Source organism: Ornithorhynchus anatinus, chromosome X3, assembly GCF_004115215.2.
Source record: "Ornithorhynchus anatinus isolate Pmale09 chromosome X3, mOrnAna1.pri.v4, whole genome shotgun sequence".
Lineage (NCBI taxonomy): Eukaryota > Metazoa > Chordata > Mammalia > Monotremata > Ornithorhynchidae > Ornithorhynchus > Ornithorhynchus anatinus.
Genome location: NC_041751.1, coordinates 17,364,411 through 17,391,477, shown reverse-complemented (window position 1 = coordinate 17,391,477; position 27,067 = coordinate 17,364,411). Strand labels below are relative to the sequence as shown.

Genomic DNA, 27,067 nt, shown 5'->3' with positions numbered 1-27,067 from the left:
ACTGGGGAGAAATGGACACCGTTGTCCAGTTCCAGGGTGAACCTACTAGGCTAGCCCCACTGTCCCTAGAACTCCCTGTCTAGGCCACACCCTAGACCATCAATCTATCCCAGTTCTTACATAGAAGTTAATATTACTAGATTTAACTATTCTATTGCCTTGTTTATTGTGCCAAGTCTGTTAGTTATTACATTGAATGTCAGTCAGTTGATTGTCTTTACTGAGTGCTTACTATGTGCAGAGCACTGCTTTACGCGCTTTGGAGAGTACAATATAACAGACACATACCCTGCCCACAACCTCTCTGTAACGTTATTTCAGAGCCTGCCTCCACTGCTAAATGAAAAACTCCTTGACTTGTTGTTATGGTACTTGTTAAGTGCTTACTATGTGCCAACCACTCTTCTAAGCACTGGGGTGGATACCAGTTAGTCAGGTTGGACACAGTTCTTGAAGGCAAGGATCGTGTCTACTAATTCTGTTGTACCTTCTCAAGGGCTTAGGACACTGCCTTTCTCACAGTAAGTGCTCGGTCAGAACGCTTGTTGGAATGATGGATCGGACACGGCTCCCAAGTTTATGCCTTATCTTCCAGGTACCAGAAACTGTGGAAGAGCTACGTGAAACTGCGCCATCTTTTGGCAAACAGTCCCAAAGTCAAGCAAGCGGACAAGCAGAAACTCGCCCAGAGGGAGGTTCGTTCCGGGTTTTGTTCCGGCTGGTCAAGGCGGGATTGGCTACGACGAGTGGCTCAGAAAGACGCAGAGAACAAGAATCATAATATTTCAGTTACTCCAGTGCTGTATGTAGAATTGTCCATTCGTGGTCTTGCGGGACGGCCGAGAGTAATTGTATGTGCCAATTTTCGGAGCGGTCGTTGAATTCCACGTGGGTTTTGGCCCATCTGGCGGTGGGATTTTTGTTGTGTGAATATCACCAGCGGAGCCTGGAGGTCGTGTTTGAGATCCGAGGTAGCCGGCAGCCACTTCCTACATCTGAGCCAGCGGGATGTTATGGAGGCTGTCCCCGGGGTAGTGGGTAGGGGATGGGTGGGTTCTTTCAGGGAGAGATTTTCTGCCTTTGTTTGCGGTTGGTGAGATTGCACCCTGGTAGATCAGCCAACCGTGATGCAGTATTGATAAATGAACAGTGTGCCCGTATCGGAGGGTGCGGGACGTTGGAACACTGGGATCGGCACACTACTGGGGCAGTGGCTCCCCTGGCCACTTTAATAATAGTAATAATAATTGTATGCCAGGCACTGTTCTAAGAACTGGGGTAGATGCAAGATAATCGGGTTGGACATAGTCCCTGTCCCACATAGGGCTCAAAGTCTTAATCCCCATTGTAAAGACGAGGGAACTGAGGCACAGAAAATTTAAGTGAGCTGCTCAAGGTCACGCAGCAGACAAATGGCAGAGCTGGGATTAAAACCCGGTTCCTTCTGACTCTCAGGCCTGGGCCTATGCTGCTTCTCACATGCTAAGAGAGTACATTTCCCCGGCTCTTTTCATTATTCAGAGGATTCGGCCATCGGCCTGGGCTTGTGTTTTGAGGAAAGAGCTTCTCAGCCCATTTCAATCAGTCAGTCGTATTTATTGAGCTCTTGATGTGTATAGAGCACTGTACTAAGTGCTTGCAGAGTACAATATAACAATAAACAGACACATTCCGGTGCACCCAGGGAAGGAGTGTTTGGGGTTGCCTTGAGAACCCCAGGTTACCTGAGGATTGTGCTCAGGTGATGGAGGGGGCTGGGATTGCGGTCAAGATCTGGCTAGGAGGAGGGTGGGATGTGTTGAAACCCAGGCTCACTCCTGCGCCCTGATCTAATTGGGCTTCCCAAGCGGACTGGATCACTAATTTTAATTCCCCCCTCTTCCAGGAGGCTCTCCAGAAAATCCGACAAAAGAATACAATGAGGCGAGAAGTGACAGTGGAACTCAGCAGCCAGGGTTTCTGGAAGACGGGCATCCGCTCGGACGTCTGCCAGGTGAGGACGGAGGAGCATCGATTCAATTTTTAGAGCGCTTACTGTGTGCAGAGCACTGTACTAATCACTTGAGAGGCACAATAGAAAAGAGGATGTCTAGACAGTCCCTGCTCTTAAGGAATTTACAGACTAGAGAACATGCATCTGGCAAAACACTCTCGTCTTCCCTGAACTCCAGGCCCTTGCAGTTGGGCTTGGAGTCTTACCCCTTTTGGAGCATCAGGTGAAAAGGATCCACTTGGGGTAAGTATTTTTTTAATGTAGCCCATTTTCGACAATTCAGCTTGGACACAGCCTCGAGACCATATCCCGCCGAGGACCTGATCCCGGAAGCTTTCTGGCTCTCCAAGTTCGGTCACTGTGTGGTCTAAACAGGCGCGATTCTCCTTTCCCAGCACGCGATGATGTTGCCTGTTCTGACGCACCACATCCGTTACCATCAGTGCCTCATGCACCTGGACCGACTGATTGGATATATTTTTCAAGATCGCTGTCTGCTGCAGGTAAAACCCTTTCCCTTCCCTCCCTCCCCCTCCTTCTTCCTTCCCTCCTACTGTTGCAGTTGTGGGGGCAGCCTCTGCGTGTGTATGATCCGACCATTCCCTGGGCAGGGGTGGCGAAAGCCACAGGGGTTGCTGCTGCTCCTACTTGCCCCACAGCTTCCTCTGTCATTCCGAGCCCTTCTTCCTTCCACTTCCTCTACGACGAGCTCTCTGGGGAGTTGATGAGGGCGGGCAGCAAGTTAGGACTTCCCCGCCGCCCCACCGGATTCTGAACAATAATAATAATATTAGTAATAATAATATCATACTGTTTATTAAGCACTCAGTATAGACCAAACACTGTGCTAAGCGCTTGAAAAGCAGGATGGCTTAGTGGATAGAGTAAGTGCTTAACAAATACCCCAATTATTAGTATCGTTATTAGACATGTCAGCCCGACTCTGCCCCACCCAGGGCTTCTGCTTTGCGAGGGAGAGAGAGTGGGTATCTTACCCCCATTTTTCAGAGGGGGGAAAACAGGCCCAAAGTGGTTAAGTGCCTTGCCCAAGGTCACAGAGCAGACCGGTGGATTGGGACCTGGGTCTCCTGACTCCCTGTTCCAAGATCTCTCCACTAGGGTCTCACTGCCTCCCAGATGTGAGAATTAGAATGTGGGGTGAGCAAAAACTCCGTGATGGGCGGGGGAAGGGGGAGTATTTATTCTTGATGGTCCAATTGTCTGCTGTCCTTTCTGCTCCTCGGGCTGGGCTGGGCTGGACTGGAAGAGGAGCCATATTGGAGCAGGGTAGGGCTGGGGATCGGGAGACGGAGGAGGAGGAACAGCCCCCCTCCAAGCCTATGCCAGCCGTGCTGCTCCAAGATGGCAGGGGTGGCCATGACATAAAACCCGCCCGGAGCTTGCCCGTAGCGGCCGCATGTCTTTAGGAGGAACCTGCCACACGGGGATCTACTTTCGCCGTGCGGAAGAAAGTAAGACATGCTGCTTTGTGTTTGCAAAAAGTGACTTCCTGTGCGGGTACTTCCTTCAGCTCGCCATGACCCACCCAAGCCACCACCTGAATTTTGGGATGAATCCCGACCACGCCCGCAACTCCTTGTCCAACTGTGGGATCCGCCAGCCCAAGTACGGAGACCGGAAAGTCCATCACATGCACATGAGAAAAAAAGGTGGGTTTGAGTTCTTGCGGTGGGCTCCTTTTTATCCTGCAGGCAGTGGGTTCTTGGCCGGAAGGAGCCGTCCTGGCTGGCACTCTGGGAAGTTTTATGAGGGCAATGGAGGGTTCTTGCTTGATATGTATGTAGCCGGTTTTTTTCCGTACCCTTCTTTTTTTTATTAAGAATTTGTATTTGTCTCTCCTGCTAGGCTATAGTCTCCATGAGGGCCGGGGTTGTCTGTGCTTCGTCTCTGAAATTCTCCCAAGCACTTGATAAAGTGTTCTGCCTGCACAAGATTCTCACTAAATCTGAATGATTGATAAGTTGGTTTTAGAGGCCTCCTTTTGGCTCCCTAAGAGTCATCCACTGCTCATCTTACTCGCTTTGTGTCTCGAAGCAGCCGTGTGAAGCAAAACCTCCCCCCACTTGAAGAAGTATTTTGAAGCAAATTGAAAGTCATCAATCCATCCATGGTATTTTCTGAGTGCCTACTGTGTGCTGAGCACTGTACTGAGCGCACGAGAGAATGCGATACAGTAGAGTTTGGTAGACGTGTTCTCTGGTCACAAGAAGTTATCATGTTTTCAAATCAGTGCTTGTTGGTGTACTTGACCCATCAGATATTTCACTTAAGAGAACTGAGTCCCGGCTTGTTTAGTAATTTAGTCATGAATACATTGACCAGTTCTGAGACCTGCCTGCTGAAACTTGCCCTCCTAACGAGCACCATGAAATAAGATTTTATCAGCTCACCTTTACTGACTCCGTTGGTGTTCAAACACTTGTCAAAATGCTTGCGTGTTTTCTTGTCTTTTGATTTTGGAAACCAGGAATAAACACTCTGATCAACATCATGTCTCGCCTTGGCCAGGATGATCCGACGCCTTCCAGGTAAAGACAAGCAGACAAGGATCTTACAATCTAGTGGACATGATTTGACAAAATCACAGTCATGTAGAATGAGAAAATAGATGCACATAACAAGCACGAGAGATAAACTGAACCCGTAACCGATTAGCTGCTGTCGTTTTGAGGCTGCTGACTTGCTGACGTGATGAGGAAGGTGCCGTCCTGCTAATCACATCGATCCCAGTTGGATTGTTAGTTCTCACTTGCTCAGATTGGAATGAGATCCTGCCTTTAAACGAGTCTGAAGGAAACAAGGTGTCTAATTTGATGTTAATGCCTTTTTTTAAAATCCACTTATCAGCAAGCCCTTTGGGGAGCAGGTGCCGGAAGGCTGGGAATAGGAAAGTGAGATGAAAACATTGAGCTACTTTTGGCTTTTCGAATTCCCAAAGCCACATCTTCCCAAAACAGGCTGCACACTGTACCTTATGGCCAATCACCACTCTACATATCACACAGCTCGCGGTGTGATCCGGAAGGGCTCTCCCCAGAGAGTCGTCCGAGCAAATCCCGGCCGGCCACTGGCATCCAGAGAGGCTCGGAACCTGGAAAACCCTGGAGAGTGGCCTTCATCCGCCCTTCCCTAAAGTCGGGCCCTTCTCAGTGAAATTTGGTTTCCCATCGTCGATCATGTAAAGAGCGTTAACGTTTACCCAAGAGCTAAAAAATTGCCCCAAGTCATGCTGATATATTTTAGAAAAGTAATGTAAAAACCAAATAAATGGAATTACCACAATGATTAACTCAGGTTTAGACAGCAGTGCGTGTACCATAGTCATAGAAGACTGAGTTTAATCCATTAGATTTTGACGTATGGGCATGCAGTAATTGTCCTTCCCAAGGGTCAGTTCGTCAGTCATATTTATTGAGCACTTACCATGTGCAGGGCACTGTACTAAGAGCTTGGAAGAGTACAGTATTACAATATAACAGTCACACTCCCTGCCCACAATGAGCTTAGACCCTATCGTGAATCTTTTGAACTGCACAGTGGAATCCCAGAACAAGAGGGAGCAAAGTCCCGAGTACAAAAGCGAGCTCTGTTGTGCATCAGTTGCTCCCTTCCCAATCCAAATTGATGGGTGATCTGAGGTCCTGGCTTCCCCGGGTCACCGTTCACGGCCCTGGGGGTCAGAGGGACCCAGCTCCACCACATTCCTGCTGTGTGAACTTGAGCAAGTCACTTAACTTCTCTGGTACCTTCTCCTCAGTTACCTCATCTGTAAAATGGAAATTGACTGTGAATCCCATATGGGACATGGACTGTGTCCAACCTGATTAACTAGTAGCTACCCCAGCACTTACTACAGTGCCTGGTACATAATAAGCACTTAACAAGTACCACAGTTATTATTATTCCACCAGCCAGAGCCAAAGAACCCCCAACTTGAGCGGAGAGAGCAGGGCTCTCTTCCTTGGCTGGACTGGGGCATTCTGCCAGCCCTCGTTTCAGCCCCCGATGCAGCCGTCTGTCTGACCACTGGGTGGGACAAACACCTACTGTTCATTCAATAGTATTTATTGAGCGCTTACTATGTGCAGAGCACTGTACTAAGCGCTTGGAATGAACAAGTCGGCAACAGAGGCAGTCCCTGACGTTTGACGGGCTTACAGTCTAATCGTCCGTTCTCAGGGGCCTCCCTACCTCTCATGCTCGGGATGGACCAGGGTCAAGTCCCTCTTGCTAGAAGGGATCTCAGCCCCCCACTGTGGTTCAGTTTCCTGGGGCTGCTCCTTGGAGACCCAACCTGCCCAGGGATGATTTTCAGAGCTCACTGGGGTTTCATCCTGCCGTTCCAGACGCCGAAGTAGCAGACCCTCCCCATCTTCCCCTCCTGCTCCAGATTAAATAACCCTCTGCTCTCTCTTTCCAGGATTAACCACAATGAGCGCTTAGAGTTCCTGGGAGATGCTGTTGTGGAGTTTCTCACCAGGTGAGCGTTTCTTTTGAAAGTGGTTGTTTCTGTCGATTGGACTCTTCGGGAGCGCAGGGGTTCCATCTTTCATCTCTGTTCTACTCTCCCAAGGGCTTAGTACACACAGCGGGTGTGTGTGGAGCCAGGATTGAAACCCAAGAATTATTCAGGGTTTCTGGCCCTCAAGAGGGATCCAGACTAAAACAGTTAGATAAAGAGAAAAGGACTGGTAACAAACACACAGAGACAATGCTCACCATTTGGCTTTAGGCGAGCACATGAACAGATGACGTGCATGTGCTGGTTGTTTTTCACCTTGCCCATGGCCCTTCCAGGGGGAAGAGGGAGAAAGGTGCCATTGCAGGAATGAGGGGAGCAGTAGGGGAAAGGGCAGTGGCCCTGCCCCTTCAAGTACCCATTCGAGTTGCTCCAGCCATGAGCCAGCAGCCAGACCGGCTCTACCTTTATTGAAGCAGCGAGGTTCAGTGGAAAGAGCCCGGGCTTGGAGTCAGAGGTCATGGGTTCTAATTCCGGCTCCGCCGCTTGTCAGCTCTGTAACCTTGGGTAAGTCACTTGACTTCTCTGTGCCTCAGTTACCTCATCTGTAAAATGGGGATGAAGACTGTGAGCCCCATGTGGGACAACCTGATGGCCTTGTATCTACCCCAGCGCTTAGAACATGTTTGGCACATAGTAAGCGCTTAACAAATACCAACATTATTATTATTATTTATATCTAACAGCGGGGAAAGGGAAGGGAGATTGTTCACATAATAATAATAATGCTTGTTAAGTACTGTGTGCCAAGTACTGTTCTAAGCCCTAGGGTGGATGCAGATTAATCAGGTTGGACACAATCCCCATCCCAAATGGGGCTCACATTCTTAATCCCCATTTAACATATGAGGTAACTGAGACCCAGTAAAGAAAAGTGACTCGCTCAAGTCACACAGCAGACTTGTGGCGGAGCTGGGATTAGAACCCAGGTCCTTCTGACTCCCAGGCCCGTGCTCTATCCACTAAGCCACGTGCCGTTTCCCTTAGAGTATATGTGCCTTTGACCTCTTTCCCCCTTTCAGGCCTTATAGGGAAGTGGTTTTGAGGGATAGGTGAAGGCGGGGTTTTTTATATTTGTTTCTGGTGATATTTTCTTCAGTGCAGCATAGAGATTTTTCATGAAGGAGTGTTGATGTGATGTGAGCTGCTTAAATGCTGCTCTGTAGGCTTGGTTCCCTGGAGTGCCCTCCCCCACACCGCCTGGCCAGGTTGCTCCCCCAGAGTACTGTAATGTGGAATGGAAAGCTGGGGGTGGGCCCTTGGGTAGTAATAGTGGTGGTATTTGTTATATGCTTACATTATGCTGAGTACTGGGGTAGACGCAACTCAAAGATGCCGTCCCCGTCCCCCTGGGGGCTCACGGTCTGCAGGGTCCACCTTTACAAACCTGAAATGCCTGGGCTGCCAGCCACCTGGTGAAGGCGGTTTTCACAGCCCCCAGGGCCCGCCTTCCCTCCTCCTCCTTCTCCCCATCACGCCTATGACAGGGAGCTGGGACCCGGAGGAACCCTCCAGCAGAGCTATCCGGCAAGGGCCCCATCCCTCCAGTCCCTGGGCTACCATCTAACGCCCCTACTCGTGAAGCCGATGGCTCCGTTTAGACCGTGAGCCCGTTATTGGACAGAGATTGTCTCTATCTGTTGCCAAATTGTACATTCCAAGCACTTAGTACAGTGCTCTGCACATAGTAAGCGCTCACTAAATACTGTTGAATGAATGAATGAATCAGATGGGCGGGAGAAGGGGAAAACGATGCCAGACCCTGTGGGTGAGCGCATTCGGGTCGGCTGGAAAAGCACTAACATCTGGCATTTCTGTTGGCAGCGTCCATTTGTACTACCTGTTCCCCAGCCTGGAGGAAGGCGGCCTGGCCACCTACCGCACCGCCATCGTTCAGAACCAGCACCTGGCGATGTTGGCCAAGGTACGTGCCCCTACTCACCTTACATCCGGCCTGATAGAATGTGGTTTGATGCAGGGGGTTCTTTATGACTCCTCTTTTGTCTGTAGAAACTGGAACTGGACCGCTTCATGCTCTACGCTCATGGACCGGACCTGTGTCGGGAGTCAGATCTTCGCCATGCGATGGCCAACTGCTTTGAAGCTTTAATAGGTAGTGTCTGTTTCCCGGAGGGCAGGCTTTGATTTCCGGCCAGGGGTCGGGGGAGGCCCAGGCTCAGGGAGGCTTCCGGGGTGTTTTTCAGCCAGCAGGGGTCACGGCTTTCATCCCCCTGGGTCTGCCGCGCTCCTCCGTAGGTGCGGTTTACCTGGAAGGCAGTCTTGATGAAGCTAAGCAGCTGTTTGGCCGACTGCTCTTCAATGACCAGGTGAGCTCTCCGCCTCTGCTGCATCTCTGGCACTTTCATTCATTCATTCATTCAATAGTATTTATTGAGCACTTACTATGTGCAGAGCACTGTACTAAGCTCTTGGGATGAACAAGTCGGCAACAGATAGAGACGGTCCCTGCCGTTTGACGGGCTTACGGTCTGATCGGGGGAGACGGACAGACGAGAACAATGGCAATAAATAGAGTTGAGGGGAAGAACATCTCGTAAAAACAATGGCAACTAAATAGAATCAAGGCGATGTACAATTCATTAACAAAATAAATAGGGTAATGAAAATATATACAGTTGAGCGGACGAGTACAGTGCTGTGGGGATGGGAAGGGAGAGGTGGAGGAGCAGAGGGAAAAGGGGAAAAAGGGGGTTTAGCTGCGGAGAGGTAAAGGGGGGGTGGCAGAGGGAGTAGAGGGAAAAGAGGAGCTCAGTCTGGGAAGGCCTCTCGGAGGAGGTGAGTTTTAAGTAGGGTTTTGAAGAGGGGAAGAGAATCAGTTTGGCGGAGGTGAGGAGGGAGGGCGTTCCGGGACCGCGGGAGGACGCGGCCCGGGGGTCGACGGCGGGATGGGCGAGACCGAGGGACGGCGAGGAGGTGGGCGGCGGAGGAGCGGAGCGTGCGGGGTGGGTGGTGGAAAGAGAGAAGGGAGGAGAGGTAGGAAGGGGCGAGGTGATGGAGAGCCTCGAAGCCTAGAGTGAGGAGTTTTTGTTTGGAGCGGAGGTCGACGGGCAACCACTGGAGTTGTTTAAGAAGGGGAGTGACACGCCCAGATCGTTTCTGCGGGAAGATGAGCCGGGCAGCGGAGTGAAGAATAGACTGGAGCGGGGCGAGAGAGGAGGAAGGGAGGTCAGAGAGAAGGCCGACACAGTCTAGCCGGGATATAACGAGAGCCCGTAACAGTAAGGTAGCCGTTTGGGTGGAGAGGAAAGGGCGGATCTTGGCGATATTGTAGAGGTGAAACCGGCAGGTCTTGGTAACGGATAGGATGTGTGGGGTGAACGAGAGAGACGAGTCAAGGATGACACCGAGATTGCGGGCCTGAGAGACGGGAACATGTCGATATGTCGGTTTAGTCCTCGATTACCCGGTTATCCTAGTCCGGCTCAAGGCTATCGCGGGCCCAGGTGGAAGGGAAGGGCCACAGGGATGGAGGTTCCGTTGGCTTTGGTCGGGAAGTCAAGGCTCTTTCTCCACTGGAGCCCTGGATAGGTCGTTCCAGAGCGGTCTCCCATCCTCTGGGCTAGCCGCTCCTGCCTCCCACCCGCCTGTGGGGATCTAGCTCCTTTGGGAGGCCAAAATGAGCATGGATGAATCAGTCAGTCAGTCAGTGGTATTTATTGAGCGCTTACTGTGGGCAGAGCAGAGAACCACTGATACCATTGATCGATTGATGGACACTGCGCTCGGCTCAATGATTCACTCAGGCATGTCTCCGTGTTTGCAGGATCTGCGGGACGTCTGGCTTAACTACCCACTGCATCCGCTCCAAGTAAGTGTGCCCCCCGCCCTCGCTCTGTGAAGCCAGGCCGCGGGGGTGTGTACTGAGCTCCCACCGTGCACTGAGCATACGATAAACACAGTCAGATCCTGAATACCACCGTGCTCATTTTCCCTAATCCACGGTTTTGTCGCAGAGTGGGGACCTGATCAGGTTGTACTGGGAATGGCATCATTGTGCTCTTTATGTGCCCCAAAATGAGATAATGCCTTAGAAGGTACCTGAGCGTTCGTGATGCCTGTGCGCTCCTTCTTTTTAAAGGAGGTGGAAGAACCACTGGCAATGAGGCGGATTAAAAGTTTCCCATCTGTTTGGCACACGCTAGTGATTCTGCCAAGGGAGCGAAAATTTGTTTGTCAGAAAGAAACCCAGTTTCCACAACACACCTAACCTCGTGATGGGTATGGCACCCTGATGCCCTAGCCTGATTCTAGTAACTGGTCTGTCCTTCTGTCCGTCCGTTTGTCCATTCTCTTGAAGCTCCAGGAGCCCAATACCGACCGGCAACTCATCGAGACCTCCCCGGTGCTGCAGAAGCTGACCGAGTTCGAGGATGCCATAGGGGTGGTTTTCACGCACGTCCGGCTCCTGGCCAGAGCGTTCACGCTGAGAACTGTGGGGTTCAACCACCTGACCCTGTGAGTTCCCAGCGGAATTGTTCCTCGATGGCCCGCGGGCGCCCCTGTTCAAAAAGGGAGCTCCTCCAGGGCCGGCACCGTAGGAGCCACCCTGGGATGTATTCTCACTTAAGACTGCTTCCCCAACTAGTGTCCTGCCTAGGACTTGCCCCTAAGCCACCCTGGGAGCCAGTCTCTGGCCCCCGGAGGGCCTGGGGGAATAAAGAAGCCCAAGATAGTGGTTTGGAATGCTGGACCAGTAGGCATTTGGGCTTTTGGAGGGTCTCGTTCTGCTCCTGACCTGACCAGCACTGGCCCTCGGCAGAGAGACATTTCCCCAGCCCCTTCGGAACCATTTTTCTCTCCTGTTGCCTCAAGCTGCTCCCACCAGGTCCTGTCGATTTGATTAGGGCAAGAGCAGCAGGCGTTTCCTCTTAGCTCAGGGCCTCTTCCCTTTTCCTCTCCGTGTTGAATCTTCATCTGTCTAGAGTTTGTCATTTCTTCATTTATCTCTTCAACTTTTCCTGGTCAGGCAGATCCCGGCTATGGTCTCGGACTCTGGCTTGACATTCAGCTCTCTGAAGGTCGGCCAGGCAAAGCCGGGTCCAGTGTAGCTCTCAGAATGCCCGACCGCGGGTTTCAGCAGTCATCCATTGGCATTGGTGCTTTTTTTTTTTTTAACCCTGTGGATGCCATTGGCCTCACCCTGTTGGTGTTTCCTGTTTTCAGGGGCCACAACCAGCGGATGGAATTCCTGGGAGACTCCATAATGCAGCTGGTGTCTACGGAATACCTGTTCATCCACTTCCCCGATCACCATGAGGGCCACTTAACGGTGAGACTGTTTTCAATCCCTGGCTCCCACTGACCCCTGTGGGCAAGAAGGTTCAGGTCACTCAGGCAGTTAGTGGGTATTCTAGGTGGGATTTGAGTAGCTGGCGATTTAGCCCCCAGAGTTTGTGGGAAGGTATTGCTCATTTTAATAGGCGGGCTTTTCATGGAGAAGGCCCCTGTAACTTAGGAACGTCTGGCCGAGAGGTTGAAGCCAGCGAAGGCTACTCTTCTGGGGATCCGGCTGATGTGGTGTGGCTTATGTCCTGCTTATATCACTTGCCCCCTGGGGCCACAGGCTTGGGCTCCCCTCCAGAGGGTGGGCGTGAACTGAGGTTTGGAAATACAGCTGCTGGCCTGGATCGTAGAGGTGGAGAAGGATTGTGATTCCCCCCTTCCTGGCCCCCTCCCGAGCCCATTCAGATTCCGAGAGCTCTGAAGGACAGAGGCAGAGAACAGACACCTTGACTGCTGAGTTGATGCCAGCGAAGCTGGTGGGGTCAGGGTGTCCAGTATACGAAGTGAAACATGGAGGGGACACCCCAGGCCAAGTTGAGATCATCCGATCAGTTGTCATTGGTATCCATCAGGCACCTACTGTGGCAAGAGCTCTGTACTAGGCGCTTGGGAGAGTATAAAAGGGTTAGTAGATGTGATCCATGCCCTCAAGGAGCTTATAGCCTACTGTCTGAGCACTTGGAAGTGTAAGGTAGAATTAGGAGATGTGGTGGCTGCCTTCAGGGACCCTGGAATCAAATAGGGGAGGCAGCCACTGGAATAGTGTGTGGTTAGGAACAAGGATCAGAGGGATGTGCGAATGAGTCGGTGCCTGAGGAACAGGGGGAGAAGTTGCTGCTTACGGAGAAGGGGTCGTCGGTGAAGGTGATGCGGCAGTCAGCATGGCAAAGGGGGAGAGATCAGGCGAGTAGTGACCGAGGCCGGCCCCCTGGCCCCCTCGCCGGGCTTCTAAGCATGTCATTCGCTCCCTGGCAGTTGCTGCGCAGCTCGCTGGTCAACAACCGGACGCAGGCCAAGGTGGCGGAGGAGCTGGGCATGCAGGAGTTCGCCATCACTAACGACAAGACCAAGAGACCCGTGGCCCTCCGCACCAAGACCCTGGCCGACCTCCTGGAATGTGAGTGAGACCTCACCGCCCCCACTGGGCCCCCTCCGGGCCCCCAACCCTGCTCCCATCCCACCCTCCACTCATCTCTCCCTCTGTCCGTCCGGGACTGCGGGACCCCTCTCCCCCCCCCCCCGGGCGACTGAACGTCAGACCCTCGGTCTGACCTGCGATGGGGTGGCGTGGCTGGGGGGAGGGTCCTTAAAAAAATCCCCACACCCTGGAGTCATCTTCCTTGGGGCTTTTCTCCCCCACTTTGAACCCTGATGATGCAAATCTGACTTTTCAGTCTGGCTGATTTTTCACTTCTTCTGCCTTGTGGAGTGCTGATTTGTCTCAGGATGAGGTTGGCATTCTGAGGTGGAACTTTGTGGAACACTAGAGGAGGGAAGATGCTGTCAGTCTCACAGAAGAAATCCACATGGCTTTTTTTATGCCCCAATTCCCAGAAGCTCTGGCTGCAATTTAACGTTTCATCAGTCCTCACTGGGTCAGGCCCAAGAATGATTATTCCGGTTAAGGACGTGTGTCCAGTCTGATTATCCAGTCTCTACCATCTACCATACAGTAGATGGTAATAATAGTCATGGTGGCAGGTATTAAGCACTTTGTGTTAAATACTGGGCTAGATCAATCAGTGCTATTTATTGAGGATTTACTGTGTGCCGAGCTCTGTACTAAATGTTTGGGAGAGTGCAGCTCTAGAGTCGGTAGATACGTTCCCTGCCCACAAAGAGTATATAGTCTAGAGGGGGAGATAGATTTTAAAATGAATGCATAAATTACAGCTAGGTATATAAGTGCTGTGGGGCCAAGAATAGGATGAATAACAGATGCTTAGAGTTTACAGCCCCACCTGTCTTCATCTGTCACTCCCTTCTGCGTCACCCTGACTTTCTCCCTTTGCTCTTCCCCCATTCCAGCCCTGCAGCACTTGTGTACATATTTGTCATTATTTCTTTATATTGATGCCTGTCATTTCCCCCTATAAACTGAAAGCTCATTGTGGGGAGGGAATGTGTCTGTTCATTGTTGTATTGTACTCTCCCAAGCGCTTAGTACAGTGCTGTGAACACAGTACGTGCTCAATAAATGCAATTGAATTAATGAATGAAGTGCATCGGTGACGCAGAAGGGAGAGGGAGTAGAAGAAAAGAGTCCAGAGTGGGTATGTGTGAACCTCCATTCTACAAAGAGCAGGGATTTTGAGGGTCACGGTGGTGGAGCCTGTGTGGCTGTTGTCTTTTTCAGCTTTTATTGCCGCTCTCTACATCGATAAGGATTTGGAATACGTTCACACTTTCATGAATGTGTGTTTCTTCCCGCGTTTGAAAGTAAGTGCAGGTTCCTACTAACGTTTACTTGGGTCCGCCTTCCAGCCTTGGGGCTGGGAGAGCCAGAGTGTCCCCTGCCCGGCAAACAAGTGACCTAGTGGATAGAGCACGGGCCTGGGAGTCAGAGGACCTGGGTTCTAATCCCGGCTCTGCCACTCGTCTGCTCTGTGGCCTTGGCCAAATCACTTCACTTCTCTGTGCTTCAGTAACCTCATCTGTAAGATGAGGATTAAGACTGAGCCCCACGTGGGAAAACCTGATGACCTTGTATCTACCCCAGTGCTTAGAACAGTGCTTGGCACACAGTAAGCACTTAACAAGTACTATCGTTATCATTCTGTGCCTTGGTTTCCTTCACTATAAAATGAGGATTCGACCTCCGTTGTCCCTCCTACTTGACTGTGAGCCCCATGTGGGACAGGGACTGTGTCCCACCTCATGAACTTGAATCTACCCCAGCATTTAGACCAGTGCTTGACACAGAGTAAGCACTTAACACATACCATTTAAAAAACAAAAGTGGCCCTCGTACTGGCCTGGGGTTGTGGCAGACAGCCAGAGTGGCCTTTGTCCCGGCCTGGGGCTGTTAAAGCCAGAGGCAAGACCACGACTCCTTATGCCATGTGTGTTGTTGTGGTCTTGCTGCAGGAGTTCATTTTGAATCAGGACTGGAACGATCCCAAGTCCCAGCTGCAGCAGTGTTGCCTGACCCTGCGGACGGAGGGGAAGGAGCCTGACATCCCTCTGTATAAGTAAGTAAGAGGACCCTGGGCCGGCCCAAAGGGCAGAGCACCAAATTCAGCCCTGGGAAAACATGCACTCACTGCCCTTAAGGGGCTCACAATCTCACCGGGTGCCGACTGGGGGCCAGCCTCTGTACTGGGCGCCTGCTCTGCGGAAGGGCATCGTACTGGGCTCCTACCAAGGACAAAGCGCTATACTGGCCACCGGTTGGGTGCAGAGCACCGTACCGAGCCCTGGAAGGGTGTGATAGAAGCCAAGCAGATATTCTCCGCCCATGAAAAACTCATGACTTCGTTAAAAAGTTTTTATGAGATGTTCTTCCCCTTGACTCTATTTATTGCCATTGTTCTTGTCTGTCTCTCCCGATTAGACCGTAAGCCCGTCAAAGGGCAGGGACTGTCTCATCTGTTGCCGACTTGTACGTTCCTAGCGCTTAGTACAGTGTTCTGCACGTAGTAAGCGCTCAATAAATACTATTGAATGAATGAATAAAAAGGAGGTTTACTCCTCCTGGAAATCCACATTCACAGCCCCACCCTGTGCCAGATGAGGATTCAGGTGGGGGCAAGGGGACAGAATTCTCTTTTGAAACTGGGGTGGCCCTGAACACGGACTCCCGAGGACCAGACGGCTGCCTGAGTTAGCACAGCCCTGGTTGTGAAGGGCATTTTTCTACGGTCCTGCTTGTAGCAGTGCCTGGGCCGCGGAGCGCAGGAAAAAGGGAGGCCTCTTGGAAGAGCAGGAACATTTGTTTTAATTTTCCCCCAAACTCCCGTTGCCTTTCTGAGTTAGTGAAGTCAGTCACGGCACTGACGCCCTGACTCCAAAAACATGGGGAATGACTGGGTTGGTGTGGAGAACAGGGGAAGGGAGGCTGCAGGAAGCATGGAATTCACCCTGCCTTCCCCCAACCCCCCGCCTCTCCACGGGCCAGGCAACAGTTCTGCTTAGGAAAACTGTCCTCTCTAGACAATGCTCCCTTCTTTTCCCGGGGGCATCTGGAAAAAGCTTACTTGTGACACGGATGCTGTTTGTGTTCTTCCTCTTCCTTCAGGACCCTGCAGACGGTCGGCCCCTCCCATGCCAGGACATACACGGTGGCTGTTTATTTCAAGGGGGAAAGAATAGGATGCGGTAAAGGGCCAAGGTGAGGCGAAAGAGAAGTCCCTGGTTCGTCCTGGAAAGCTGCCCTAGTTCTAGGGATTTTGTTCACTTGAGGTTGAAGCGACGTGGTGGGCTGGAGTAGCGGTGAACGGGAACGGTGGCAGTGAGTGTGAGTGGGCATTAGAGGTGGTTTGTGTGAGTGGGGCCAGCAGTGGGTAGTGTGGGTAGCAGTAGCGGTCTCCTTTTGTGGGGCCGAGTGGGAATGGAAGGAGTGGCGACGGGGGCAGGAGTTATGTAAATTATGACAGGGGCGGTGGCCGTGGGGTTGATAATTAGGAATCGGGAGGATCAGAGAATCAGCGCCGCCTAGAGGAAAAAGCTCCATCCTGGGAATTGGAGGACCGGAGTTCTAATCCCGGCTCCGCTAATTATCTGCTGTGTGACCTTGGGCAAGAGTCAGTTAATTTCACAGTTACCTCATTCACATTCTTCCTTAAAATGGGGATTAAGACCGTGAGCCTCATGAGGGACATGGACTGTGGCCAACCTGTCTTGTACCTACCCCAGCACTTAGTACCGTGCTTGGGCACTTAGTGCTTAATGAATACTATTAAAAAAAAGGCCCTAATGCTGCTTATCCCATGGCCTCATGCAGTCTTCCACCATGAATCATTGTGCTGAGATTGAGGAAGCGCCCCCTCACCACCAACAGCCCGCTTGTTCAGCCCACTCACTGGGGATTCTGGGTGTCTGCTCACTTGCCTTTTGGCTTCGCTTTCAGCATCCAGCAAGCGGAAATGGGAGCCGCCATGGACGCTCTGGAAAAATGTAAGTTCCTGTCCTGTCCTGGGCCCATAAGGGACACGGGTTCCCATGTGGGAGGACTAAAGGCAGACCCTTGTGGAAGGTCAGCCGCCGCGTGGCTATGCTCTTCTGTGAGCTGCTCCTGCAAAAAGCCTAGAATTCAAGGAAGCGTTTCTTCAGAGTGGGTTCGTAACAGGCGAAGTTGCAGATACCCCCAGTTCTCTTAGACTGTGGGGGTTGATTCGTACGGAATTCCCCAGTAGGGAAAATTCACAGTGGAGACCTCACCCATTCTGCAGGCAGAGCACTGTACTGGGCGCCTGTTGCTCACAGAGTGCTGTTCTGGGCGCCTGCTGCTCATAGAGTACTGGACTGGAAACCTGCCACTCGCAGGGCACTGTACTGGGCACGTGCCGCTCATAGAGTGCAATATTTTCTTTGACTCTGGTGGTTCTGACCCTCCAACTCCGTGACAGGTGCTGAAATCATCTAGAGACTGGACGCCCAAATCCTGGAATGGGAATGTCTTGTCGGTAGTGGCTTGGCCAAGGGGAAGGAGCAGACGGTTGTGGGTGTCCCTGCGCTGCCACCCCTCCCTTCCCCCAACCCCCATTTCTGCCCCCCTGAAAGTGAAATGGGAGCAGGAGGCCTTTTGATGGTTGCAGTGTATAAAATGTAAAATATCTCTGCTTGTGTCAGATAACTTCCCCCAGATGGCCCATCAGAAGCGCTTCATTGAGCGGAAATATCGGCAGGAGTTGAAAGAAATGAGGTGGGAAAGAGAGCACCAGGAGAAGGAGCCGGAAGAAGTGGACGAAGGAAGGAAGTGAAGGGGGCGCGAGCTGGGCCTGGGCCCAGTAGGGACCCGATCCAGAGCCCAGGTGGGTGGCAAAACCTGCCAGCCAGAAAGTGCCATCCCCAAACCAGACTCGGCTGGTTTCCCGCTCGGCACCAGTTGCACGGCAGCCAGGACTTGTATCGCTCCTGGATCGTATGGAAGCTTCACACGGTGAGAATCGGGAGCGGCCTCTCTCCCCTCATCAAACGCGGCAGGTTCTCTGAGCACAGGCTCCTTGGGAATTGGGCCATGACCCCTCAAGACCAAGATGGCGTCCATCTGACTTTTATAACTTTTCCCCTTCCTGATTTCATAGACTGCACTGGGTCAGGTGGGCTGCTCCGCTTCCCTCAGGAAGCCTGAGGAGAGAGAGCTGAGGAGACAGACAGGGAAGCCTCTGTCCTTTAGTGATTCTCTTTACATAAAGAAAGGGCTATGTGCTTGGCCCTCCGGAGTCATCTCTCCTCCTCTCCTTGGGACTGAGTAGCCAGAATTGGGTGGATTCTCCCACTATGGCTGTCAGTGACTGGGCGCTACGAAAGGAATGAGGTGGAGAGGAGAGAGCCTTCATCCTCTGGCGCAGGGACCAGTCAACCGTCTGCAACATCTGCCCATCTGGGAGGACAGCGCTGGGTTTGACTTTCCTTCTGGTCCCCGCCAAGTCCAGAGTTTTACTTTTTACCTTCAGTACCAGAATCTTGGAAACATCCCCGACAGCTCTGTATGTATTTATTGAGCACCTGCCATCTGAGGAGTACTATATTGGATGCCTACAAGGTGCAGAATGCTGTAATGGACACCGCCTGCAGGTTGAGTGCTGGACTGGGCGTCCCTTCTACATAGAGCATCGGGAAATGTACAACAGAAGTAAAAGACAGTTCCCGCTTACGGTCTGTTTTGGAGGAGGACATAAATTACCTACAAATAATGGGAGCAGGGGTGAGAACAAGGACATGACGGAAAGTGATCCAGGCGTGTATCCAGACGATTGGTGTCGCATTGGATTGCTTATGGGGAGAAATTAATCAGGGAAAGGCGCCCAGACAGGAAACAGATTTTCAGAAGCTTTGAAGAAGGGGAGAGCTGTGGCCTGGGGGATTTGTTCGGGGAAGGCCCAGCCATGGGGGAACAGCTGGGAGCTGCTGCCTTGGCTCTGAGATAGATGAGCAGGTACAGAAGGCGAGAAGTGAGGGAGCTTGGTGGAGATATGGTAGCATCTTGATAGAGTGGAACTGGCGTTCTGGCTTTCCTCCCTCCCCCCGAGTACTCTGTGGCCCACAAATCCACCCCGTGTGTTTAATGGTGCATTCCACAGAGCTTTTGTAGCCAGTAAAACTGCCTAAACCCCTCCTTACATCACCTCCCTGGGATCAAATTAAGGCCTAAAGTTTTTTAAGTCATGCGTGAAGATCACAGCGATAGGGATGGAAGGCAAATGCAAAAGTTTATATTGGATGTATGGCAACTGCATCCAGGAACAATCGTACGCCTAGTCTTCATCCTTGTCGATTCTAAGCCTTGGAAAAACTGCTTGGATTGGAAACCCAGAGGGAACAGTTTTGCTGCCTACAATTATCGGTCCAGGGTACGCCAGGCTGAGGCCACAGACTGGAATTCATCTGCGGACATCAAAAGCGTGTTCTTATTCGCCACCCTCTAGAATCAGACTCTGGCTTGATTCTGCAGGCCCGCGGACGGAAATTTGGCGAAGTCGCTGGAAAAGAGGAACCATCATCCTCTGCAGATTGTACTTTTGTGCCCTGCAGTTCATTGCTTGAAATCGGTTTTTGCAAAAAAATTAAAAAAAAAAAAAAAGCAGGACTGGCTTGGAGAATTTGAGAATCTCTATTATTCACACTCCTTGTTAGGATTTTTTTCCCTGCGCATCAGAGCTTACTCTTGAGTGGGGTTTGGGGGAAGGAACAAATTAATAATAATATTATGATGTGCCAAGTGTCGTACTAAGCGCTTGGGTAGATCCAAGATAATCAGACTGGATCTTGTCCCTCACAGGGGACAAGCGCAGAGGCCACCAAAAAGCAGAGGCCAGAGGAGTTGGTTTGTTTAACTGGATGGCTATTCCATGGTTTATTCAGCTTGTGCAAAGAACATGTTCATGTTAGCCTTCCCCCATTAGAGAGGAAGCTCCCTGTGGCCAGGGAATGGGTCTCGGGCTTCTCTTGTACTTTCCCTAGCTCTCAGTACAGTTGGGCACTCACAAAAATGCCATTACTACTGTATGAAAATAGGGCCAGGGATTTGAGTTGCCAAAGAGGCAGCATGGATAGGGAAAATAATTTTCAGGTTATAGTCCTCCAGATCAGTAAATCAATGGAATATCCATCAACCAGTCAAGAGAAAAAGGGCAAGGGGGAAATAGGGAATCCGGTCCCTGAACCTCCTTCCACAACCCCTGCGGGATCGGCTGCTCTCCGAGACCTCAGCTCACTCATTAACGAGAACGTTTCTTAATCACTGGGGTAAATACAAGATGATCGGGTTAGGCATAGTCCTTGTCCCCCAAGGGGTTCCCTGTCTAAGGGCACTTTATCTGGCATTTCATCTGCTGACTGTGCCATTCATGAATGAATTAGGGTATTTATTGAGATTACGATGTGCTAAAATCTCAGTAAATCAAAAGAATCTAACCAGACACAGATCTCGTCCCCCGTAGGGTTCCCAGTCTAAGGACATTTCATCTGTTCGTTAAAGTGGCATTTTATCTGCTGACTGTGCCATTCATGAATGAATTAGGGCGTTTATTAAGAGACTACTCTGCGCGAAACTCTGGGTAAATCAAAATACGCAGATCGGACACAGACCCTGTCCCCTGTGGGGTTCATGGTCGAAGGGCATATTGTCTGTATTTATATCTGGCATTTTATCTGCAGGATGTGGCATTTCATGAATTAATTAGGGTATTTACTAAGAGATTACTACATGCTAATCTCTGGGCAAATACCAAATAATCAAATCGGACACAATCCCTGTCCCCTATGGGATTCACAGTTCTCAATCTGGATTTTTTTTTTAATCTATCGGCCAAGCTGTCCATTTATCAATTAGGATATCCAATAAGAGAATTGTGTGTGCCAAGAATTGGGCTAAACCCTGGGTAGGAAACAAGACAATCCAGTGGGACACAGTCTCTGTCACCTGAAAAGCTCCTAGTCTGAGGAGAGGGAAGGGCCGGGATTTGATTTTATCCACTGACTGAGCCAATGGTTGAGCAGGCCAGCCTTCTGCCTGACTCCTGTTCATGCAGCAAATCGCATTTTCTGAACACTTACTGTGTGCAGAGCACTGTACTAAGTGCTTGGAAGAGTCCAGTGTAATAGAGTTTGTGTCAACCTTGTCCCTCTAGACATCAAGGCAAATCCAGATCTGGCAGATCCATCATAGTTTGGGAGAAGTGGACTGGAGCAATGTGGAATCACACAGGATCTGCCCATATCCTGACTGGTCATTTTTCGCCTCTCAGAAGGGGAATATAGCTTCCTTCACGGCAGTCTCCGAGAAGGGTATTTTGTCTCAGATCTTTGAATTTGTCGTTGGGATTATTTCCTTGTCTGAAGTGCCTTGACCTTCCTTTCCCTCTCACGTTCCCGGAGTAGAGCCTGCCTGAGTCCCACCTCCTTCCCTGTGAGCAGGAATTCACAAGAGCTGAGCCACTGCCTTTCAGCTCGGGCTCGCAGTTCTCCCGGGAATGCAGACGCTCTTTCTTCCTGATTAAAAAACCCAGCTGCAATATTCAACACTTACCCCCAAAAAAGCCGAAACTAATAAGTCTCTTCCTGAGTCTCCAGCCCGTCTTCTGTCCTGGGAATTCAAGGGCAGCCAGGCCGTGAAGCTTTCATTTGAGCTGAGTTACCACCACCGGGAAGATTATAATTACCCACTGCCTGAAAATTAGTGTGAAAGCCTTTTGCATGACTGGAGGGAAAAAGCTGGAGAAGTTATGGAGGAAACCGGAACTAGGTAAGGGCCTTCGAGCGGATTCTTTTAGCGTTTTCTAAAGTGCCCATAAACTACTGAGCAGTTGCCAGTTAAGTCCTGAACTTCCATCTGGAAGCCAGAGATTCTCTGCTTCTTAGCCTCTCTCTCACTGTCCCCCACCAGGAGGTATCCGGAGTGACACAGAGCAGACATCCCAATATGGCTTAGGGGAAAGAGTACGAGCCTGGGAGTCAGAGGACCTGGGTCCTATTCTCAGCTCTGCCTTGTATCTACTATGACCTCGGGCAAGTCACTTCTGTGGGCCACTGTTCCCTCATCAATCGATTGATTGTACCTATTGAGCACTTACTGTGTGCAGAGCACTGTACTAAGCACTTGGGAGATTACCGTACAACAGAGTGAGTTTACAGTCTAGTTGGGGAGGTAACTATTAATATAAATTGTGGATATGTACGTAAGTGCTGTGAGGCTGAGGGAGGGTTGAATAGAGGGTGCAGATCCAAAGGCAAAGGTGACTCAAGGGAGTGGGAGAAAGGAAATGAGGGCTTAGTCAGGGAAGGCCTCTTGGAGGAGATGTACCTTCAAAAAAGTTTTGAAGACAGGGAGTCTGTCGAATATGAAGCCAGAGGGCATTCCCGGCCAGAGGCAGGAAGAGAGCAAGCGGTCTGCGGCGAGATAGACGAGATCAAGGTACTGTGAGTAGGATGACATTGGAGGAGTGAAGTGTGTGGCCTGGGTTATAGTAGGAAATCAAGGAGCTAAGGTAGGAGGGGGGTGAGCTGATTGAGGGCTCCAAAGCCGATGGTACGGAGATTCTTTTTGAACTCATCTGCAAAATACCCATTTTCCTTCTTGCTTAGACTGTGAGCTCTACATGGGACCTTATCATTTGTATCTACCTCAGCTCTTAATACAGTGCTTGGCACCTATTCATTCATTCAATCGTATTTATTGAGTGCCTACTGTGTGCAGAGCACTGTAGTAAGTGCTTGGGAAGTACCATTCAGCAACAAATAGAGACAATCCCTGCCCACAAAGGGCTCACAGTCTAGAAGCGGGGAGACAGACATCAAAATAAGTAAACAGACAGCAGCATCATTATAAGTAAATAGAATTATTGATATATGCTCATCATTAATAAAAATCAATAGAATTAGTAAGCACTTAGCAAATACCATTACTGTTGTTATCCCACTATCAGCGGGGCTGTAAGGTTTCATGGGATCCCGTTCAGTTCCCCTAATGGCCTAGGGTGGGGCCTGACAGCTCCTTCCACCTCCAGGTCACAAGCAGGAAACAGAACTAGCTTCCTTCTTGTCTCATCCTCTTAATCAGAGGCGGTGCTGTCTCCACCAACCCCAGCATGGGTTAACTGTCCTGTCCTGGGCTGCTCAGTGGCTCCTGGACCCCACTGGACCACCTCCCACCACCCACCCCACGACAAACCAGGTCACCTAGGAGGAGGAAGAGCCATAGTGGAGGCTGGGAGAGGCAGGATCCGATGACTGCAGACAGTGATGGGGACAGCGGTTCCCTGGCGCTGGGCCGGACACCTTGCCCAGCACCAGATCGAACACGTGGGAGCATATAGTGAAAGCCCAGGGCCTGGTCCTTGCGCTCAAAGAACTCACAATATAATGGGATAGATGTAACACACCCCCTGTGCTGTGGAAATAATAGCAAGGAAAGAGCATTGCGTTGTGATGGTGAAGAAAGAGTTCACGGTCTTCCTTCCGATTCTCTCTACTTTTCTCTTTAAAACCTCTTGCCTCGGCCACACCCTCTTTAGAGGAAAGCTGCGAGGGACTTTTGGGAGATTGTTGTTTTGTTAAAGGTTGCTCTGATAACTCCTTTGGGAGTCTTAATTGGAAAATGGGTTGAGCCCTTCTCCCAATTAAGCTGACTGACCTGAAACCAGAATGACATCCTGTCAGAGGGACCCCAGCCGAGGCTCACCCCAGCAGGGCTGGTTAAAGAGGCGGCAGCAGAGTCGGGGTCGGGAGAGGCTTCCGCGAGGAAGTAAGGATTGTGGGAATTCCCCTCGCTGACCCTTAGTCGCAGGAGAACCAACCAGAACGGTTCTGAATTGCCTCTCCAGCCGGGAATTGGCAAGAGGGGTGAGGGGAGCCTGCTGATGGGGATGGGGCAGCAAATTGGAGATCATGTGGTTATGTGGTGTAGTGGTAATGGTCGTAGTAATTAAGTGCAAAGCACAGTACTATAATAATTAAGGTGTTTGGTAAGTGCTTAGTATTTGCCAGGCACTGTATTAAGCGCTGGGGTGGATAGAAGCAAATCAGGTTGGACTCAGTTCCCGTCCCACGTAGGGCTCACACTCTCAATCCCCATTTTACAGAGGAGGTAACTGAGGCCTAGAGAAATGAATGACTTGCCCAAGGTCCCACAGCAGACAAATGGCGGAGCCGGGATTAGAACGCAAGACCTTCTGGCTCCCAGGCCTGTGCTCTATCCACTACACCATGCTGCTTCTGCTTCACTACTAAAAGCTGAGGAAGAAAACACAGGTGAGAATTAGGGTTCCTGGCCCTCTACGGGCTTCCGATTAAGAATGTGGTGATGTCGAGGCCGTACAACGATCTGGCCCTTGGGGGTGGGGAGCCGTGGCCGTTGTGGATTCCGCACCCCTGGGGCTTCCTGAAGGTTGGTTCACCGCGTGGCACCGTTGTCAGCGGCGAGATGGGCTGCAGCGGTTGTGGGGTTTGTCCGCATTTGGCCAGGGATGACTCTGTGGGGTTTGGTGCAGTCCAGCTGGCCAATGGGTCCGAGCCAGACGCTGCCTGGGCTGTGGAATAGCGGTGGAGGGCAGGTGGGAGAGGCGTGGAGAGGACCGCGAAGACCCACAGGAAACAGCCCGAGAGCCTGATCTCTGGCCTTGGCTTGGCAAAACTGCTGTAGACGGAACCGGGGACCGGCAGGACCCGGGCAGGGCGTGTGGTCTGGAGTGTTCACTGGGAGCCAGGAGACCTGGATTCTACTCTCAGGTCTGTCACTGGCCTGCTGTGTGACTTCAAGCAAGTCACTTACCCTCTCGGTGGCCCATTTTGCTCCTCTGAATAATGGGGATGATCTACCCAGCCCTCTCTCTCCTTATAGCAAGTCCTCCGCAGAACAGGGATTGTGCTCTGAGCCGATGATCTTGCATCGCCCCCTGAACTAAGTGAACTGAATCTCCCCTGATTGATCGGCAGAAAGCTAGCGCCGCCGCAAAAGCGTAACCGTGACGATGGCAGTAGCATTATCAAGTCCTTGTGGGCAGGGAATGTCTACCAACTCTGTTGGATTGTACTCTCCCGAGCGCTTAGTACAGTGCTCTGCACGCAGTACATGGTCAATAAATACCACTGATGATGATGAAGAGAAATGTGATTACCAGGCTGGGCCGTTTGATCCTGACTGTAGTGAGGAAGGGAGTGCTACTTGCTCAGCAAATGTTGGGGCTAACTGCTGCCTCAATGGTGGCACTCAGAGCAGAGCACGGGCTGGCTGGGGGTGCCTCACCCGTGGGCCTGGGAGCTGGAAGGACCTGGGTTCTAATCCCAGCTCCGCCACTTGTCTTGCTGAGTGACCTTGGGTGAGTCACTTCACTTCTCTGTGCCTCAGTTACCTCATCTGTAAAATGGGGATTAAGACTGTGAGGCCTATGTGGGACAGGGACTTTGTCCAACCTGATTACCTTCTATCTACCTCAGCACTTATTACAATGCCTGGAGCATAATAAGTGCTTAACAAGTGCCACAATTTTTATTATTATTATTGTTATCATCATCATCGTTCCAGGACATGGGAGCAGAACCCCTCATGGGCAGGGGTTTTGTTCTTTCCAAGTGACTAATACAGTGCCCCGAACTAAGTAAGTGCTCAGTAAATGCTACCACTATGCCTACTCTATCTTTGGTGGGAAGAACCAATGCCCTCCTCCTAGCCACCACGGGGCTCCATCTACTAGCCACTCTGCGTGCCTCAAGCAACCCATCATAAGCCAAGCAGTCCACGAACCTCTCCAGACCCTGCTTGAATTGCGGATATCTTTCGTCTCCCCCAACTTTCTGGGAAAATGAATTCCCAACACTCCCCGATCTGACGGGTAGACTTCCGCTCTGATCCTTTCACTTGCCAGATTGGGCAAGTGTCGGAGTTATTCATTTAAAGTGGCCTCGATGCCAAACTGCAGAGCCATGCAGCTACAGCAGACAGGCTGCGTTTTGGGCCTTTTTTTTAGCGCCTCACCAGGCAGGGGGAGCAGCGCATTCCAGGCCGTTGCCTCGTCGCCTACTGAACGACCTGGACGGCTAGCTCGCCGGGGACTTTGGTTTAAAGGTGGAAGGCGCCGAGCTGTTCCCGTCAGCGGGACCTGCCCTTGAGTCGCTGCCGCAGAGGTGGTGGTTTACACTGAGCCGTCCACACACTCTCACCCAGTCTCTTCCCCCGCCACCCCGATACACGGTGCCAGGCAGCTGTCAGGATGCCACCTGGGGTCCCAGAAAGGATTGTTTTTGCGATCTCAGCCAGTCACGGTTGAGGCTGCCAAACAGCCTGCAAGGTGGTCCCAGGGCAAGCCTCAGACTTAGCCTTCAGTCCAGCCACGTTTCAAGGACTGGGTCTTAACACGCCTTCCATCACTTAGGGGCATCTTCGGTCAGTCCTCCCGAAGTTTACCATGAATAATAACCGTAATGGTGATAATCGTCATTTGTAAAGCACTTACCTATCTGGGATACATACAAGATAATCAGGTAGGATGCAGTTCTTGTCCCAGATGGGGCTCACAGTCCAAGTTGGAGGAAGCATAGTTATTGAACCCCCATTTTACAGATAATGCAACAGGCACAGGGAAACTTGGTGACTTGCTCAAGGTCTGACAGCAGACAAGGGGCAGAGCAGGGATTAGAACTCAGGTTCTCTGGCTCCTGGGAACATGCTTTTTCCATGATGTTCCCAAGAGCCACTGGGAGATGATCTCAGGGCAGTGTGACATCTGGAAGGATCTGGAAAGAGCCAGTGTGCGTGGTAGGAGAATACAGACTAGTTGGAGAGAGCTGGGGAAAAAACAACACATTGAAAAAAACAATTTATTGAGTCATAGCATATAAATAACTTGTTACAAAAATTGATTTGCGGAAAGGCAAATTCACTCTTTGTGAAAAATCACAGTGTAAAACCACATTCTTTTTCCAAATCTTTAAATCTATCAAACAGAGAAGCAATTTCGGCGAACAAGACCTGTGAGGGGCCAGGGTGGGGAGAGTGTACAGTTGCCATCTCCCCATAACAAAAAGCCTGCCACACCAAGAGAAAGTAATTGCTCCAGCTCTCCTTTTTTAAT

The 27,067-nt window shown here is 51.0% G+C and overlaps 1 protein-coding gene across 1 annotated transcript in view; it reads left to right on the top strand.

Moving 5' to 3' along the window:
• DROSHA (drosha ribonuclease III) overlaps positions 1-19,577 on the top strand; it is a 46,503-nt gene extending 26,926 nt beyond the window's left edge. Inside the window, exons 16-33 of the mRNA XM_029053917.2 lie at positions 596-695; positions 1,886-1,993; positions 2,389-2,496; positions 3,525-3,663; positions 4,482-4,542; positions 6,435-6,494; positions 8,358-8,457; positions 8,544-8,646; positions 8,790-8,860; positions 10,318-10,362; positions 10,852-11,009; positions 11,718-11,823; positions 12,813-12,954; positions 14,194-14,276; positions 14,925-15,028; positions 16,075-16,167; positions 16,906-16,952; positions 17,628-19,577. Of these exons, the coding sequence (XP_028909750.1) occupies positions 596-695; positions 1,886-1,993; positions 2,389-2,496; positions 3,525-3,663; positions 4,482-4,542; positions 6,435-6,494; positions 8,358-8,457; positions 8,544-8,646; positions 8,790-8,860; positions 10,318-10,362; positions 10,852-11,009; positions 11,718-11,823; positions 12,813-12,954; positions 14,194-14,276; positions 14,925-15,028; positions 16,075-16,167; positions 16,906-16,952; positions 17,628-17,758 (1,759 nt within the window). The 3' untranslated portion in view covers positions 17,759-19,577. The remainder of the gene's footprint in view (positions 1-595; positions 696-1,885; positions 1,994-2,388; positions 2,497-3,524; positions 3,664-4,481; positions 4,543-6,434; positions 6,495-8,357; positions 8,458-8,543; positions 8,647-8,789; positions 8,861-10,317; positions 10,363-10,851; positions 11,010-11,717; positions 11,824-12,812; positions 12,955-14,193; positions 14,277-14,924; positions 15,029-16,074; positions 16,168-16,905; positions 16,953-17,627) is intronic.
• Positions 19,578-27,067: the final 7,490 nt, after the last annotated feature.